Source organism: Opisthorchis viverrini, assembly GCF_000715545.1.
Source record: "Opisthorchis viverrini unplaced genomic scaffold opera_v5_126, whole genome shotgun sequence".
Classification (NCBI taxonomy): Eukaryota; Metazoa; Platyhelminthes; class Trematoda; order Opisthorchiida; family Opisthorchiidae; genus Opisthorchis; species Opisthorchis viverrini.
This window is the reverse complement of record NW_008751787.1, coordinates 308,596-326,625: the sequence shown is the minus strand read 5'-3', so window position 1 is coordinate 326,625 and position 18,030 is coordinate 308,596. Positions and strand designations below refer to the sequence as shown.

The window sequence follows — 18,030 nt, the reverse complement described above, 5'->3', positions numbered from 1 at the left end:
GAATATAGTGCGGTTCAACCTTGTATAATATAAATAAATCCCAAGCAACTTGAACTGACCAATAAAACTGCAGCAGTCCGGTGGGGTTGTTCGATTCGTATCGATTGGTCCATGATGCATCGAATATTCCGATCTTTGAAACATTTTCTTCAACAACGGCTTGGAGTTATGAACGACAGCCTTAAATTTTATCTTCATAACCTATTGGGGCTTTTGATCGATAACAGCTGGCGTCACACACAAGACCTGCTCTCGTGCAACGAAATTACTCCTTGTCACCGATTGTGCACTGTATCCATCTGAACAACTTTGAGAAACGCACTGATTTCCGGCAAGCTTCATAGTGCTTCTCGGTTTTTCGTTGAACCTAACTACACTCCCTTGATGGAATACGGGTGTACGATTCTAAAACTACTCCACTACCCTAGAATTCTAGGAATATTTAACTCAATCCGCTTCATCGTTTTTTCTGATCAGTACTCACACTGCAATGGACCTTTCTTAATCTCGCTGCTGAGTGGAACGGTATTTTCTGCCAAACCAGCAGCTAGACTGATGAAAAACCACACATGAAAAGCTCATCTCTGTCTTCAACTATTCGAATTGGACAGTGATGTAAGACGTTACTGTTTTCGTGCCATCGTCCGGTGTGCTGGAACAATACAACATGGACAAATGAAGTAAAAAAAAATTAGTTTACGAATGGAAAGGCTCCTTCGATATGGGTCAGATTTGTGTGGTTAAAATGTGTGAAGAAAGACGTCATTTTGTTTTTGAGGGAAATCTGGGTAAATGTTTGCACATAAACCTATCAACTCTTGGCATTCATGGCAGCAGGGATCTTGTTAACACCTTCTTGGTGGGCTAGTTCTTCATCAGCCAATCGCTTGCGATTTGCCACAGCCTCACGACTGTAGTAGACTCCATAGAAGAAGTAGATGAGTAGGCCTGTGTGAAGGACGTGAGGGAGGGGTGGTAAAACTTTTTTAGCAATGTGTTCATAGAGATCGAATCAATCTTGGAAAAATTCTGTGCACATCAAAACGACTTCAGTACATGGGTGCTCTCCCTAAGATGAGGTAACTGTGTATCCAAAAAATGTAGGCCGGAGAGGACAACGAATGCTTACCACACGGGATCTTCATGGGTTCCACACTGAACTGTTACTTGATGATAATTTTGTCTGACTGTTCTTATAACAAACAAACACGCAGAAGCCAGACTCCGTAAACACTGTGGCCTTTAAATATTTAACAGTTCCCAGCTGACTTGAAAATTATAGACCCTAAGCTGTACATGCCGGTGGTTTGTATGCTCGTTGTTCACCACCATAAAAGAGATTTCCACCTGGGGTCTAGGTGAGTCTTCTGTAAAAAACCAAATTGGCAAGCAAACGAGTGCATTTTTCGCATTTAGCGTGACTCTGAATCAAGCAGAACACAAAGTTGATGGAGTCGCGGGGAATGCGCCTACCTGCTAGGCCCCAGAAAGGGCAAAACCGACCGTGAACTATCGAAGAAACTTCAGTAACCTTATGAGTAGTGGGTTCTATACAATGTATGGCCATATCCGGAATATCGACTGGCACAGTGCATTCCTCTGAAGAAAAAACGCATAAACCTAGTACTCAGCTGGGATTAAGGTGGGTGCTTCGTGAAGACCAAACTGGTTTACAAACCAGTCTATCTGTCAAACTTCAGTTCATGATCCTTTGGGTCTACGCCTGTTGAAAGAGATTGAGCCGGTTGAGCACGTGATTCAGCACAAACTGCATCTCAGAGTCGACTATCGCGCTGGGCTTGTATACGGTATTTAATGTGACAGTCATACCCGGCGACATATGGTGGGTCGCTGTGCACGTGAAACTGAAAATAAGCGAGCAATTGCAAATAAGCATAGCCACAATTAGTTTGTCCAGCGTAAAGCCCGAAAACAAGTAAATATGTGCCAAAATTAAAAATGTTCTAAAACCCCACTTGGTATTTTATTATACTGACCATACTGTTGAATGGTGATGATTTATATATACAATTGAATCACCGATGCAGAAGAGATGAGAATTTTGAAAATCCGGATTATTGATCCATAAAGATTCGATTGCAAAGGATAGGACCCAAACGTATGGTTCCCCGCTTCCAGGCAAGTGTCCTGCCGACTTATTTACCACGGACGCTGCCCCACATTACACATGAGCACTGGAGTTCCAAAATAATTTAACACACACCGCTTCCTAATCGGTCGACATCTGCTGTCTTTGCAGACCTCTGAAAAGGAGTATCTTTATGCTTGTACCACTTGGAATATTTTCCAGAACGGATAACTAAATTTTCACGGTGGTATCGTCAAACTGACTTAACCAGCGGTTAGTTGTCGGCGAATACACAGTTTACCGCTTGCAACTGTTATAGATCTACTACCCTTCCAGCTGAATCAGGTTTCTTTCACGGCATGACTGTCTCATTAGTCTTAATTGTATATTCCTACACGCCGGAATCTCTATTGAAAAATTCCTAAATCACCCCACTCTACCTACAATCCGTAAGTAGCTCAGAGAGGGTATGATTCACACGGTGAGTGGAGCAATCAGTCGAGAAGCCAGTCAATAGACGACCGTATGAAGTGAATTACGTTAACAAAGGATGAGTAGTCCTATATGCTATCTGAGCGCGAATTAATCACACTGCCAATCAGCCGTTGACGGCCGAACCATTATGTTCAAACAGTCAAGGGTTCGGAGCTCCTAACCGGAGTATAGTGAGGTGCGCTTTGCTGATGATTCCCAATATAGATAAAACAGCCAAACAGTGCTCCTCAGATTTCCCCCTTACACTGGCTTCATTTAGAAGACAAAATATTCCTTGAAGTATCTTCCAATGGTTGGATCGCCCGACGAGCGCAAGTATACAAGTGTTGTTGTTGTTCGTTGGAACTCTGATCCTTAGAACTGAAATCTCTTTCAGGATGGCCTCGAAAAATCCAGAGTAGGCCCCTTAACTAAAGAAGTCGTTCAGCTGTAAAACCCTTTCGGTGCCCAACTGCCATGCCACTCTAGAGAAGCACGACGGTTGGGATACTTCCAAGCCCAGACAGGGGAAGTCAAGATGCAAAGGTCGGGTTCGAACCACGGGCTATGCGGTCAGCGAATTCGCGCTCTAGTCGCTGAGTCATTTCACCCACCTACCGCTTCAGATGGACGTGTCAAGACATATCGATGTAAAGAATGCCGCGTTTATCGTGTGGGCTGTCTGAATCCTAGGCTTGAAAATCCTCCTCTAAAACCTAGTAGCCATAAAAACCAACTGCAGAAAAATACGTCATTTCCATTATAACTGACCCCCATCAGGTCAACCGCAGGTGGAAAAAAGGTTATCTTCAAAAACAGACAAACCAATTCCTTTTCTCATAGCATCTTTGACTTATGGAGACAGATGTGCCGACAGATTTTCCAAACTCGGGATTGAAAATCAGACGGAAAGATTAATCATGTTTAGAAGCTGGTGCTCCACCATCTAGGTCACTGCAACTTCTGACTGATATCAGTTTTCACATAACTGAAGCAAACATCAGCAATGACTTACCAACTGCTATCCAAACAGCAAACCGAATCCAAGTTATGGCTGACAGCTCAGCGATAAGAAACATGTTGACTGTGAGTGTCGCGCAGGGGAAGAAGGGTACAAGTGGTAACTGTTGGAGAGAAGAACAGCAACGAAGACATCGTGAATAGAGGCTGTCAGAAATGCTCCTTCTGTGAAGTGATTTCATCTTGTTCATAATTAGTGTGTGTAAACTGCTTCCGATAGAGAGTATATCAAAGTTGTTTTAAACCACTCTAGATTAAAATAGCGGGGCAACTCCTGTTATTCCGTAAAAGCCAAAGTCATCGGATATGGGCGGCATATATTTGTCACGTGACAAGTACAGGAAGATCAAGTACATTGGCTGGAAAGCAAAGCGTTCGTTTCACAGTATGAGCATAACCGTGGTAGCGCAAGGAACTGGTGAGATATCCATTTAAACCATCGTGTGGCCGGATCTGACTGGATGCGGAGATATTCAGATCGATCGGGAAAATTTCATGCGGTCTTAAAACACCATCGGCTAAATGAGTTTGGGCAAGCAATACTACCGGTAACTTACACGAAACAGCTCCTGGCGAGGGGCCGGATGTTGAACAAAAGCCGCCATGAAAACGATGCACAGTGCCATCAACAATAGCATGATTGGTACAAGCACTAGACGCCAAATGGGCCAAACGCTTTCGGGTGCACCAGTCTTTATCAAACCAACGGCAGTTGCATTGAAGGCAATGTAGATGGGGATGAGGATCTTCACAACCATGCCACGGTGACCCTGATTCAGTATGCGTACCACACTGACAGGAAGGCATTTGGCCCACGAGCATTTCAAATAGCCAGGTTGTCCTGTTCGCATAATCAGTGGGTCGACCGTGTTTACCAGCTGCATTCGGAAGTAAGATAACACAATCCTCATTGTAAGCAATGTGAAAGCAGTATACTTAATGACTTAAACCAAAAACGAAGTAAATCATCGCACTGTCTTGCACGGATGTGACGTATGACCCGGGGAAAGCATGAGGACTGTCCAATTCTATAAAAAAAATCAGTCGTGAACACAGGGACAAATTCAGGTGATAGATCTATTGGTCAGTAGTCCACGTGTATTCTTTCTCATCAAATGACCGAACGACGGTGAAATTCAGAAAACTTTGTTGAATCAACCGGTTGATATGGTGACCGGTTAGAAGTCACTCGTTACAAACAGGATTTCAGATACTTAACTAAAATATACTTAAGCAATCCTCTTTTTAAATTGGGTTTTGTCTCATACGTGGAGTCATCGCAGAGTAGAGAATCACTTTGTGGTTTTTTATCATTGTCAGGCTTTACCTATTCCGAACCTCACGAGAAAATGTAGCAAATCTCACAAACGTGGGATCCAGCTGGGTTCAAGGTGAGTCTCTGGCAAAACCAAGTTTGTTTGCAAACGAGTGTATTTCGCTAAAATGTAGCAAGTTTAAAGACCGAGACATTCCGTATTGGTTTATGAACGCCACCAATTGGTCATGGGCGGTTGACCTATGGTGTGAGTTGATCGTACTCAGAAAGCGACTCAGCCCGTACTCAGCACAACTCAATTTTCTACCATACAAGCTCCTCTGAAATGACCTGATGTTGAATGCATACGACTGAACAAAAGATTGTATCAGTTGGTGGAATAATCCCCACCGGAGCTGAATCGCCAATGACGAATCAGCTGTACAGTGTTTTGAGGCTTCTTAGGCGTGGACTGGCTTTGCCACGAAGCAGGAATTCCACACCGGAAACATCGAAATATCTTCACCTTGAAAAACATCGGAATCGTCTCTGTTCTCGAAAAAGGATCTAGAAGACCTAGTGATAGTCTCACAAGGTTGCCTTTGCTAATGTGATAGCTCCCGAATGATAACTGTGAGGAAAATTAGTTAGGAACTCAGCGAAAAACATTCATTTGAAAAACAATCTGGTTTTGCTGCAGACTCACCTGGAACCCGGTTGAATCGCTCGTTTATGATGTTTTTACACAACCGAATGTACTGCACCAGGCTGCCTTCCAGGATAGAATAGCAATTAAAACCAAAGAGGTTGGCGAACTACACTCATTTTTACGCGAGACTCACCTGGAACCCAACTGAGTTCCTCGTTCATAAACGAGAGATTCAGCTGAGTTTCGGGTGAGTCTCCTGCAAAACCAAAGTGGTTTGCAAATGAGTGTGTTTCGCTAATTTTGTACACGTTGGGTTCAAGTAGAACGTAAGGTTGGCGAAAACTCGGGGACTACGCCTAACTGGTGAGCCCCAAGAAGGGCGAAACCGGTCGTGGGCTGTCAACCAATTTTCAGCAACCTTATGGGTAGTGTATTACGTCTATACAAGTAACGAACCAATTTACAACGGTGGCCTACTGAAGCTGAAAATGTATCACGTAACTTTTCTTCAAGGGGGTAAAACAAATACCCAGTCGTTTACACGATCCAAATCTTCTCACAGTACCGATAATCAGCAAGTAGCCAAGAAGATGCAGTGAATCGCACGATGATTGACCCTTCCAAATAAGACGTTGTTCAGGGAGTCAGTCAGTACGTGACTACGTGAAATGTATTCCGTGGTTGAAGGATGGACAGTCATGTATCCTGGTCTAAGTGCTGTTGGTCGAATACTCAATTGTTCAAACTGCTAAACGGGAGGACGCAAGTTAGAAATGTCTTTGAGTTTCATAAGATGCGCACTGTTTACGATTCCCAACAAGGAGGATACAGCTGTATGGTGCTTCTAGGTGCATCAGCACGAACCCGCCCCACTTGCATGAAGAAATCTTCATATGGTATTACGCGGGTCTCCACTATGTGATTCGGATAGTATCTGCTCCTCTCCATTGAAAAAGCTTTCATATGTTTGGTCCTCACGAACAATAAATAGGGATCGAGGAGAGGCCATCTCACTGGTGGTCGGCTATAAGCCAATAGTCAGGCTCCCAAGGCGCTTGACTTATTTGCTGAACTAAACAAGCCAGGCTAATTTCACCAGCAACTCTTTTCGAATTAGGTGGCGAGCAAGTGAAAGCGATTGTACTCCCATCAGTCCAGGCGTGTGAAGCTTTACACGTACATCCACATAGGCAGGCACCATTCGTCAGCAGTGAGGGGAAGATAGACGGTTTTGGTTTAACCCATGCAACAAAATCGGGCTAGTCCCTATTAGAAGCTTCAAACTTAATTCAACTATCCCGAAGTACATTATTCTGAGTCTACTTCAATTGCCAAACGCCCACTTATGGAGACCAGAAACTTGCATGGTCTGCATTCTATCTTTATACCATCGGTTAACGTCCACTCCAAGCTTCTGCATCCCATCTGTTTCATCATTCGAACCGAAATCCGCGACGTAAACGGCACGTACGTTTACCTGTAAACATCTCCATATCATTAAGCTCGACTCTGCAAATCTCGTTATTCCAGTAAAAGTAGTTTGTTTCCATTGTGCATAACCTTTTCCCGTCCAATCCACACTAATTTTGATGTCAAGGTTGATCGTGAGTTCATGCTGTCTAAGGATGCTGCGTCTGACCAACAAGAATTTAGTATGGCGTGATACTCAGACACTGCGAACGCCGACAGGGTAAGAGCTATCAGTCCACTCACTCAGGCCATGAAGCGGGCCGAACACACACCACAACCATGTGACTTTGTGCTAACAGAGTCACATGGGTGAATATTCGAATTCACCGGGACGACGAATAGGATTGTACGTTTAAATAATAGTTCAACAACAGATGTCTGGCAGGCAAAATTGGTGGAAGGGGAAACTGGCAGCTTCTTGCGCCTAAGCCACTGGAAACCCAATGAGCCGGAACAGCTTTAGGGTCACTGATAGCTTGGATGTCACAAAACCCCCTTAAAACCTGAAAAAAATCCGGAACTGCTGGCTCCTTTATACTATTAGAAGTGTGCTCTTGTGTCTGGAACGGAAACCTCCCAGTTGAGCTGGAATAAACCTGACTTACCTGTGCCGAACTGTTATTTTGTTTAACCTCTTTGCAATCAGGAAGTTCCGAAACGATTTTCGTAACATCACGCTCCTCCGGTGGTGTAGCGTAACGCAACACGAGCAGCCCGACTGAGGCCATGGAGTAGGCGATAAGCGTGCCAAGACTAAGAAAGTCCGCAAGACTGACGATACTGAACAGTATGTCTAGAATGATCGTCAACGTGGCAACAAAAATTGTGGCAATGATCGGGGTCTAAATAAACGTAGAATGAAGGTGGGGCAAGAGTGAAAGAACTGAGTTGTTGATTAAAACGTCGACTCATGAAAGACTGCAATTTATGTTCATCAAGCTCAGCTTAGCAGCTACGACTGGACAGAATAAAGCACGCCTGAAACCGACTAATCGCCGGTTAATGTGGTTCCTGAAGAAGTCTGGCAACAGACATAGCTACCTTCAAAAGCAACATACAAACGTTTGTATCTGGATGTTATGATCTTCCTCCAACAACCGCGTACACTTGGGAAGTAAAGGAGTTTCTGGCGGATAATTCGAAACATAGCTTCACCTAAAGATAGCCTTGCCACCCACGCTTATGCTCAACGTGGATTGTGAAGTGCAAAGTTAGATCAAATTAATACGACACAGTTGTCATTTTGGTGACCTGCTTATCCTACGCTTCGCAAGTAAGACCCAACCAAGACTGTCTTGTATAGAATGAACAGTATGTCTCTGGCTAGTGTGTGCCCATTTGAACCAGAAAGAGACACTCGTCCAAGAAGAACGCAAGAAATATCCTTGCCACTACAAGTAACACACTGACAAATGAGCCGGGAATTCACAGAATTCATGTCGCTTGTCCACCTTCAAATCTCATACGATGCCACTGGAAAACGCTGACATCACTCCGGCGTGTTAAATGCTTTTTGCGGTGTTCCCTTCTCTACAGTTCTCTTCTGACATCCTTTTGGTGCAGTCCACGAGAATCACAGGATGAGAGAGACGTAGAGAGAAGTGACCTGGAGGTCAAGAACAAGCATGGTTAGCGAAAACTTCAGGTCACAAGTTGGGGTTAATATCTAAGATGGATTTTTGTCTGCCTGAGGTGATGGTGGTGATGCGGGTTCCATGATTTTACAGTCGCTATCTCGCTTATCCACGGTAAGCCGCTGTAACTATCATTATGGTATTATATAACCACATAATTCTTGTTCTCAATGAACCAATACAGACCAGTGCAGGCTTCCGAAAGTCAGCCCAGAAGAATCCCTTATTCGTGATGTAATTAAATAAAATAAACTACGCAGGGCCACCTCATTGTTTTACTGGCCTTGCATAACTGACTTATATGTGTATAGGAGGAGGCTATCTCCTCTTCTTCAAACGTATAAGTATAGGGCCTGATCATGTGGACATTTTTCGTATGTAGCCCTTCAGATTGAAATGACAACATTTGTTAAGAATGAAGTAACAGTCGTTGAAGTTTTTGTTAAATCTTGGAATTTTCCGTGGAATTTCTCCAACCGCTTTCATTTTGTCCGTATATGCAGCTAGTTGTCTGGTCGGCTCCCAGTCAGTATAGTGCTTTGATTCTTCCGCTCACCATGCCAGGAAACTATAGTTCCGATCAGCCTCCCTTGGCCTAACGAGTAAGTGTTCAAACTACTGGCTGCGAAGCTGCGGGTTTGGAACTCCCTGTTGGGGTTTCGTGAGGTGCTCACTGGCGATTATTCCCAAAAGCAATGAGACAGCTGTACAGCGCTGCTCAGCTTCTGAGCATATATTTGTTTCACTTACAGGACGAAATTTTAATTGAACGTCTTCTACTTAGTCCGTGCTGGCCAATCGACAGCATCTGTGCCCGCTTCGGCGCACACACTATCCACTTGAGTGTAAATGATAAAGCCGACAATGGATGTCTTCAGTAAGTTTGTGGCGCTTAGTAATTGGACCCTAACTGGCATTGCTGGTGATCTCAATGAATGAATTCAACAATAAGACAAATAAGGTTTCTGAGGCACTAATCTGATGTGTAGCATTGTGTCAAAAAACTTTTTTTCAAATGATTAGGGTACAGATTCAAACAAAACATTTGCTGGTTCACTGAGCTTGGCAAGGGGACAGAATTCAAACGCCAAGCTCAACGAACACAATTTGACAAGCGAACGGCGAGCAGAAGTCGTAGCGTTGTCAATAAGAACTGCTGTTACATACGCAGTGTTTCAATCAGAGACCAGTATTTCTACAATGAAGTGAATTTGAATGGAGATATTTGTCTGAGAAAGCCTCTACGAACACCGCTAGACCATTGTTTTGCGGAGGACGATCGGTTGGAATCGGTTCACTTGAGGATGAACACGTGAATTCAAGTGTCGATGGACAGCAAAAAATCCCCAAATTCATTGCGCAATTGAATGAATTACAGTTTCCACGCGAATTTTGAGAGAACCAATGGAATGCACACCAAGCAACCCTGGTTTGCTTGTTTTTTATTTTATTTGTGCTACTTACAAGTAGCTAAAGACTAATTGAAATGGACCCAATGACCTCTGCAGCGCTAGTCATCTGACTCCCGTGTGCACCTATTCCAATCCCTTCTTTGTGATGCGCAGTTATTCGTACCTCATCTATCTCGTTGTAAAGGAACGAATCCAAAGCAGCAGCAAACAACATACTCGCAGTCTCTAAATAGATAACTAGACCAGAACACTAAAGTGGTCCCTAAGTGGTGTACAGGTGTCGCGGATAAACCTGGTTCGTCTTATGCAGGTAGACTTACAAAAGTCAACACAAGAGAAACAACCTGTGAAAAAAGTACATTACAGACCTTGAATGGATGGCACACTTTTGCAAAGAAGGTGGGTAGGAGTCCGTCTTCAGCCATGGCGTACGCACCCCGAGGACCCGCTACCAAACTCGATAATAAACTAGAGGTCAGACCAATCAGACACCCGATACCGACAAAATAGAACATGCCGGTTCGGGCTTCGACAGGCCCACCATCCAGATTGTCGCGAAGTCCACTTAGAAACGGAGTTTCCGGACTAACCAGAAACCACGGGTAGTAGAGAACCAAAGCCAGGGACGCCACGGAGGTCAGGAGAGTCACAGTCGTCACCGCAAGCACATTGGCTCTTGGAAGGTCGCGGCAAGGTTTTTTTGTTTCTTCGGCACATGCGGATATTGCGTCAAATCCAATAAAAGCGTTGAAACAGATTGCCACTCCACCCACCAATCCACCGACACCGAATGGTAGAAAATTCACGTTGGGTGAGTTTGGATCTGTTTCTTGAACTGTGGACGGTACGGCAGGAGATATGAAGCTGCCATTCGCGTAGACGAACATGTAGATGGAAGTAACTGAAAGCACTCCAATATAAACGACAACAAAGAAAGCTGTCAGACGCGCGCCGCCACGAACCCCGCAACATGCGATTGCGCTAAAGATGATGATCAGGCCAGCACCAATAAAGTCCGGGTACTCCGCTAGGACGTCTCCAGGATTGCCCATTCTGTTTTGAGCAGAAAATGTGATAAACACATGAGTATTCCAAAGGAAACACCCCACTTAGTCTAGACTTCGAATACAAACTCGGATGCAACTGGTAGGAGCTAAGAATTGATCGATGCAAGTGGGTTCCAATAACCCATTGGAAGGAAGAAGTCGCTTTTGAAATGTACAAGTTCAGTTAGATTTGTCATATATCTACGAAGGTAGGGGTGACGAAGCATAAAACCTACAGCCCAAATAGTTTTGAATTTACTTGGAACAACTTATTCCAAAGGTCCTGCCAACATACTGAGTGCACTGCAGTCAACATCTCTTCGACAGAGTAGTTGCAAAACATTGGTTAGATGTGCATCCTGCCAATTTCTTTTGCGCCAGTACTGAATATCGGAATTCCTCAATCCATATTACAGAGACCATGGGAAAACCGCTCACGTTATTTATTCTGTATCACCTGTCAATCTGTCTACTAAAAATGATAAGCCACTTGGGCTCGAGTTTGATCCATTAGGTCAAGTGCTCTGGGTTTTTCGGTAAAATCTGAATCTCCCACAATTGAAAAATCACAATATCCTGATTGTGTATACTACTATATGGTCAGGATGATGCAAGAAGAAAGTTCCTTGAATTCAAAAAACTTCCGTCCGGAAGTTTGTGGACACAGGTCGCGTACAGCTGTCGGTTAGCAATTAAGATGAGGTACCAGTACGGTTAAAACCGGCTTCACAGAGTGGGAGCTGCCTGTCAAGTTGAGAATGATCATTTATGTATTCAAAAAACTTCTCGTGCTTATAAGAGCCATTGAACCTACCTGAAATTCACAACTGAGAGCAACAAGAGACAAGAAGCGAGTCTCCAGTTTCCCTCTAGGAAACTTATCACGTTGATCGGTCATTCTGCTCGTCATGGCAATCTCCCATAGCTGGCCACGACGCATCGGCTCTCCATTCAGCTTGGCATGAACAAGCAGAACTAGTCAAAACAGGTCTGCGATTTGGTGAGTGAATATAGCATCGAGATACATCGAACACAGTCTACATGAACCAGCCAAGGACCTGCGCATATCAAGGCTGCTCCTTCTCTCGAGCAAAATCTTGAACCGTTTCAATTCTGGATGCACTCCCTGAAACTAAGTCAATCCTTGCTGAAGGTCCGATTTGCATAATGCAACTACTTCATTCTTGTTAAGCACCAACGTCTGCGGAATTGATTGATTCCAATCGTGTGATGTATTCTCATAAATGGTTGAATATTTTTGCGTAGGGGAATGTTACTTATATCACGTAAATTCTGGAAAGAATTCCCATACTGAATAGAGATTCTGTTCTACAAGTTAAGGTAATCTATGCTGAAAATACTAGAGGCATCACACAGCTGTTTTTCCTATTATGAGTCACATATCTTAAAAAACTCTAGGGGATCTCGAACCCTCTTGGCTAGTAGTTTGGACACCTAACCGCTCGGCCATGAGGAGTTGAGCGAACGGTTAAGTGCTCACATTACTAACCGGGAGGTCGCGGCTTTGAGACTCACTACTGTAGTTTCGTGAGATGCGCATTGCTGATGATTCTCAATAGGGATAAGACAACTGTACAATGATTCTCGTCTTCTTCCCATGGACTGTTTCCACTAACAGGACGAAATTTTATTGAAATTCCCAGATATCCTCACTACACCGCAGATTTTGCATCTACGTAAGACGATATCCAAATGATCTATGAAACCTACGGTGCTCATTGTCTTTCCGAATAGGGTACTTGTTTGTCTGTTTTACTGGAAGCTCACGTAACGTGCTTAGGCTGTGTTAATTAAAAATCTGAAGGCGGAAATAGCTGGTTTGGAGGTGGTTCACTTCACCCTGTAAACACCCTCAAGAGTATCCTGAGTGTGACGACACAGAAGGTTAGATAATACATCCCAAAATACCAATGCTCACCGTCCCACATTCCGTATGATCCAGTCACTGATTTTGCCACCAGTAAGACCGTCCAACATACTGCTCCAACCGCGAGCCACGGTAGCGGTACCCAAGATATATTCCAACAAGATAGACCATCCGGTTAGAAAGGCAATGAATTCACCGAGCATAATGTATGCATATGAGTAAGAGGATCCAGCCTGGCGGGGATCAGGTAAACGTAAGACTGGATTGAATTTTCTGGATATGATTAACAGAGATAGGACCAGAGAACATAGAAACAGAGGTAAACCTTTCTGTGATGCCTGGACAGTTCGTTATTCTAGCCATATGGGTGTTATCTGACTGCTGGTTTGGGACGTAATAATTGATCTATAGATCGATTGGTTCCTGGTTTACTCAGATGCAACTGGGTAATTTGTTTTTAGGGTACTTCTAATGTTGACCAAAAACAATACTCTTGTCTCGTTCTACTAGAGATCAGCATACATGATTTTATTGTCAATGCCGTCATTGTTGATGACGTCATCATCATCATCAAGGATGTGTACAATCGACTGAATACGAGTCAAATGCAGCGGCAGTTGTGTCCACTGTCATGCCTTCTAATTGGTGTAGTCCTGTGTTCAGTTAACAGTCGGACGTGGTCAGCGTGCGTGGGTGTGGTCGCATGCACGCATTGTGTGTGCTTTGACTAGGAGGTGCCTCCGTTTGTTGCGCTGGCTGTGATGCGTCGTTGTTGGGACCTCTCTTTGGGACCTGGTTACTATGCCTACTAAGGTGTGCAGCAAGCCCATTCCACCGCGCACCTAGCTGAGGTACGTTGGTGGCACATTTGCGACCATCTCGGCCACTCAGCGGCAAGCCTGTCTAAGCTGCTTGAAAGGACACGGAGCAATATACTGCTCTGATACGACAGAAACTGAAAATTTTCCCATCCACATGTCAAACGCGCAGTTGTCGAATCGCTGATGAATCGCACCAAAAAATATGCTCGGACGAGTCCATACGAGCAGACGCACTGCAGCAACTCAGCAAATGTTACAGCAAAAAAATATCCATAAATCTAACGGCCCAACAAATGGGGAGAACGCTACCCGGAAAGTGAGGCAGGAAGACGAAAACCCGATGGTCATCGTGGCAATGCCCTTTAGAGTTTGCACTTCAGAGGCCATTCAAAAAATACCTTGGGATTATGATATTAAAACATTTTTTCCGCATTGACATTACCTTGTAAGAGTCAAGGACACAATCACACTGAAACACCTTACAAGCTGCGCCTACCAAATTCCCTATGCAGAATGTGCAGCCAAATACATAGGTCAGATAGTCAGGCAACTTCATGTACGGATCAGGGAGCCCAAACGACATGCGCGTTTTCCTCCAAGAAACTCAATAGAGTGAAATAAACTGGAACGTGATTCAGCCATTGCACTCCACTCATCTGAGTCAAGCCATTGGATCAATGTCGATATACTGCATGCAGGATTCAAGTCACACGTGGAACGGACATGCGCTGAGGTTCTAGAGGTTAATCGAACTGCATCAAACATGGTGATGTTGCCAGCATTCCATCTATCTGCCTAACTTATTAGGGATAGGAAACAGATGTCGAACAGGGATCTCAACAATGACGCATCACAGCTAGCGCAACAAAAAATGGAGGCACATCCTAATCAGAGCTGCACGCACGATCAGGCGTTTACGCACACAGCTAACACACCCATGAACAGTGACCGCGTCGGACTGTCAACTGATCACAGGAATACACCAACATCAGAGGATGAGATATTGGACCCAAATGACACTGCACTTGATCCGTATTCAATTGATTTCCTTGATAAAACTTGCCCACGGCAACCGAAACATCGGATTACAACAACTTAATCCACTACGTTGGTTTGACTTCAAAAATTCCATAGTATACGTGATGCTCAACCTTTTTAAACCTTCCCTAGTTGAATTAGGACCAAAACTACTAAGCTTAGGCGGATAGCTCTTGAATGACATACAGACACAGAACATCAGTAATGGTTTCGTAATATGGACCTGATTGATATGTGACAGTGTGTTAAGCAAATCTCATAAGTTACTGGTCCATCTACACGAATGATTCTATGTTACGGACTTGTTTTCTACTGACCGCCTGAAAAAAAAGTTTTCGGCAGACTCACACGAACCTTATGAATCTGTGCTTCGAAAATTCACTTCTACCAGGTGAGACCGACAGACATGCTCAAGCCAGCGAGACGGCCAAGTAGCTTTTATTGATTGGCTCAGATGAGTAGGCAGGCACGAGCCGCCATGTGTACGGAAACAAAACATGTTTTCTCTGGACATCAGAAATAGTCACTAAGCATGAGTTATGTTAGTGAGAAAGGTTGAATACAGGATGCCTGGTGGTCGTGTGCGCTCATTGTCACAGGTCTGCAACAAGCTGCTGGTGGTCGTGTGCGTATTGAAAATAGCGCTCATTGTCACAGGTCTGCAACAAGCTAGGGAAACCTAGCCAACATGTGAGGTATGTAGAAATACCAGCAGCTCAGGTACTTTTACCGGTCGTTGATCAGGTGGATGCTCAACAGGCTCATCAATCCGTTTTCAAATATTTCGGTACCAGTCAGGGTGCTCACGCACCATTAGAAGCTTACAATGCACTGCTTCGGATTTCCTGCTTTCTGTGGTCCCAAAGTTACTGAGTCGTGTGCGGCGATTGTGTGGCGTAAAACAAACCAAACCGTTTGCAGGAACACTTTCGCATCCGCGAAATACACTCATTTTGGACTAATTTAACTTCGGTGGGAAAGTCAAACGAATAACAGGTGAATTTCTCGTTCTTGATATTCTACAACTAAATGTAATACACGGATGCCGTCTCATGTTTCACTTGATACGATATTCGGCCTAATGCAGAAACCTTATGAACAGCGTTTCGTCATGAAAATACTTGGGCTGTTCACTGTCATTCAGTTTGTTGATAAATTAGGCAGTCTCAACCAATCAATGGCAGTCACGTGACAGACGCGTGGCACAATCCGCTTTCGCCTATTAACATAAAAATTCGGGGTAAATGCTTAGGCTCTCACTTTGAGAGTCACCAGGTCCTCGGGATCAGAACCGCATAGAAATCACTAAGACTGAAGTGCTAACCTGGTTTAACCTATAAATTTCACTAGGAAATTCAACTGCTTGAGCATGGTCAGTTGTTATTCCTAACTTTTCACATCCATCCTATACTGTCTGAGAATCTCTCAATCTTCTCACACTGATTTAAAACCGCAGATGAATACCCCAAATAAGTGGAGGCAGACTCACCTTGGGTATCCGACAGGCCAGTTCCGAGTAGACTAAAGAATTCAACAGGGCAACGGTTCCAGCCACCAAATAGGCCAGGAACACCGATGGACCAGTTTTTTTCTGCATTACGGCACCAGTTAGTACATAGATACTTCCGCCCAACATGGAGGCTAGGAACAAATCAGATGATCCGAGGGTAAACAGAATGTAGTCACGTGAACGGAGAGTGCTTAAAACGTTCAAGGATATCCTGTTACCTATCAAAGAACCATTAGTTTAGGTCACCAATAGGATGACTTGAGCTAGTCAGCTCGGGGATGTTGTTGAGACGACACGCCCGGAGCCACATAGACACCTACCGCACCCAAGAAGCAGAACTACAGCCAGAGACAGACATATGTCGATGACCTAACGAACGACGAACGTACGGAGTTTTCTCGGTACTTATGTAAAATTTCCGAAAAGGAATCAGCTAAGAAACGAACTGTGATGAATGCAAGCCTCGATGACTACAACCCACAGTCCCGTTTTCCAACAAACCCCGAAAGGTATGTGCATAATTTATCCACCGTGTCCCTTGACTCCACTCTGATCGAAGCTCTATCGCTAGGGCCCAAATTCTGTATCCCTCGCCAAAACCATAGTCGCCTTAGTATCGAGACACAGTTTGAAAGTCTCCATGATCAAATCCGACAACTATCTCCAATTAGTCCTACCAACCTAGAACATTTCAAGTCGGACTTAGTAAATTGTTGTTATCAATACACCCGTTATAAAGCCAAACCTCAATACCTGATAACAAAGAAACACAAGGATTCACTGAGGGAGCTACGTGCTCGCGATGACCTCATCATCAGTCGCCCCGACAAAGGTAACGGAATAGTCGTGATGAACAAAACTGACTATATACGAAAAATGACGGACATTCTGGCTGACACAACCAAGTTCAGCCAGACAGCCAACGACAAAGATAAAACGCTTGTAATAGAGCAACAATTGGCGACATGTCTGAAACGTCTTAAAGCAAACGGTTTCATCTCTAAGACAACCTACGAAAAAGTCAAACCCACAGGGTCAACAACGCCTCGCCTATACGGCTTGCCGAAAATCCATAAACCCAACTGCCTGCTGAGACCAGTCCTAGACATGTAAAACTCGCCCTATCACCAAATCGCACAATGGCTCGTCAAAATGCTTGAACCAATACGGCGACAAATGTGTCAATACAGCTTGCGAGATACATTTCAATTCGTGGACTCAATAAAGGACCTAGAACTGAAAGATTCGTTCATGTGTTCATTGGACGTGACTTCACTGTTCACTGAAACGATTAACTACCTATGTAACTACATAGAAGCAAATAATTTTCAGCTACCTATTCCAGTCAACGAGCTGCGTGAACTCCTCCTGCGATGCACATTGAATGTGCAACTACTGTTCAATGGCATGCTCTACCGTCAAATTGACGGCGTTGCCATGGGCTCACCACCGGGCCCAATGCTAGCCGACATTTTCATGAGTAAACTTGAAAATGGTCCCTTAAAGGCTAACATTGAGAATATGCAACACTACTGCCGATATGTTGACGACGTCTTCGCCGTTGTTAACAACAAAGACGAATTGGAGTCACTCCAACAAGAGTTCAACAAGGCCCACACTGCCATTCAATTCACCTCGGAGGGAGAAACAGACAACTTTTTCCACTTCCTAGATGTTGGCCTTGAACGACGTCACGATGGTACACTGAAACGATCGGTGTACCG

General features: G+C 44.2%; 1 protein-coding gene across 1 annotated transcript in view; it reads right to left on the bottom strand.

Annotated features, from left to right (window-relative positions):
* Positions 1–564: 564 nt before the first annotated feature.
* T265_06357 (hypothetical protein) overlaps positions 565–18,030 on the bottom strand; it is a gene marked incomplete at both ends in the record, with an annotated part of 44,197 nt that continues 26,731 nt past the window's right edge. The window contains 7 exons of the mRNA XM_009171598.1: positions 565–948; positions 3,579–3,687; positions 4,141–4,461; positions 7,563–7,799; positions 10,372–11,056; positions 12,989–13,170; positions 16,286–16,437. Of these exons, the coding sequence (XP_009169862.1) occupies positions 812–948; positions 3,579–3,687; positions 4,141–4,461; positions 7,563–7,799; positions 10,372–11,056; positions 12,989–13,170; positions 16,286–16,437 (1,823 nt within the window). The remainder of the gene's footprint in view (positions 949–3,578; positions 3,688–4,140; positions 4,462–7,562; positions 7,800–10,371; positions 11,057–12,988; positions 13,171–16,285; positions 16,438–18,030) is intronic.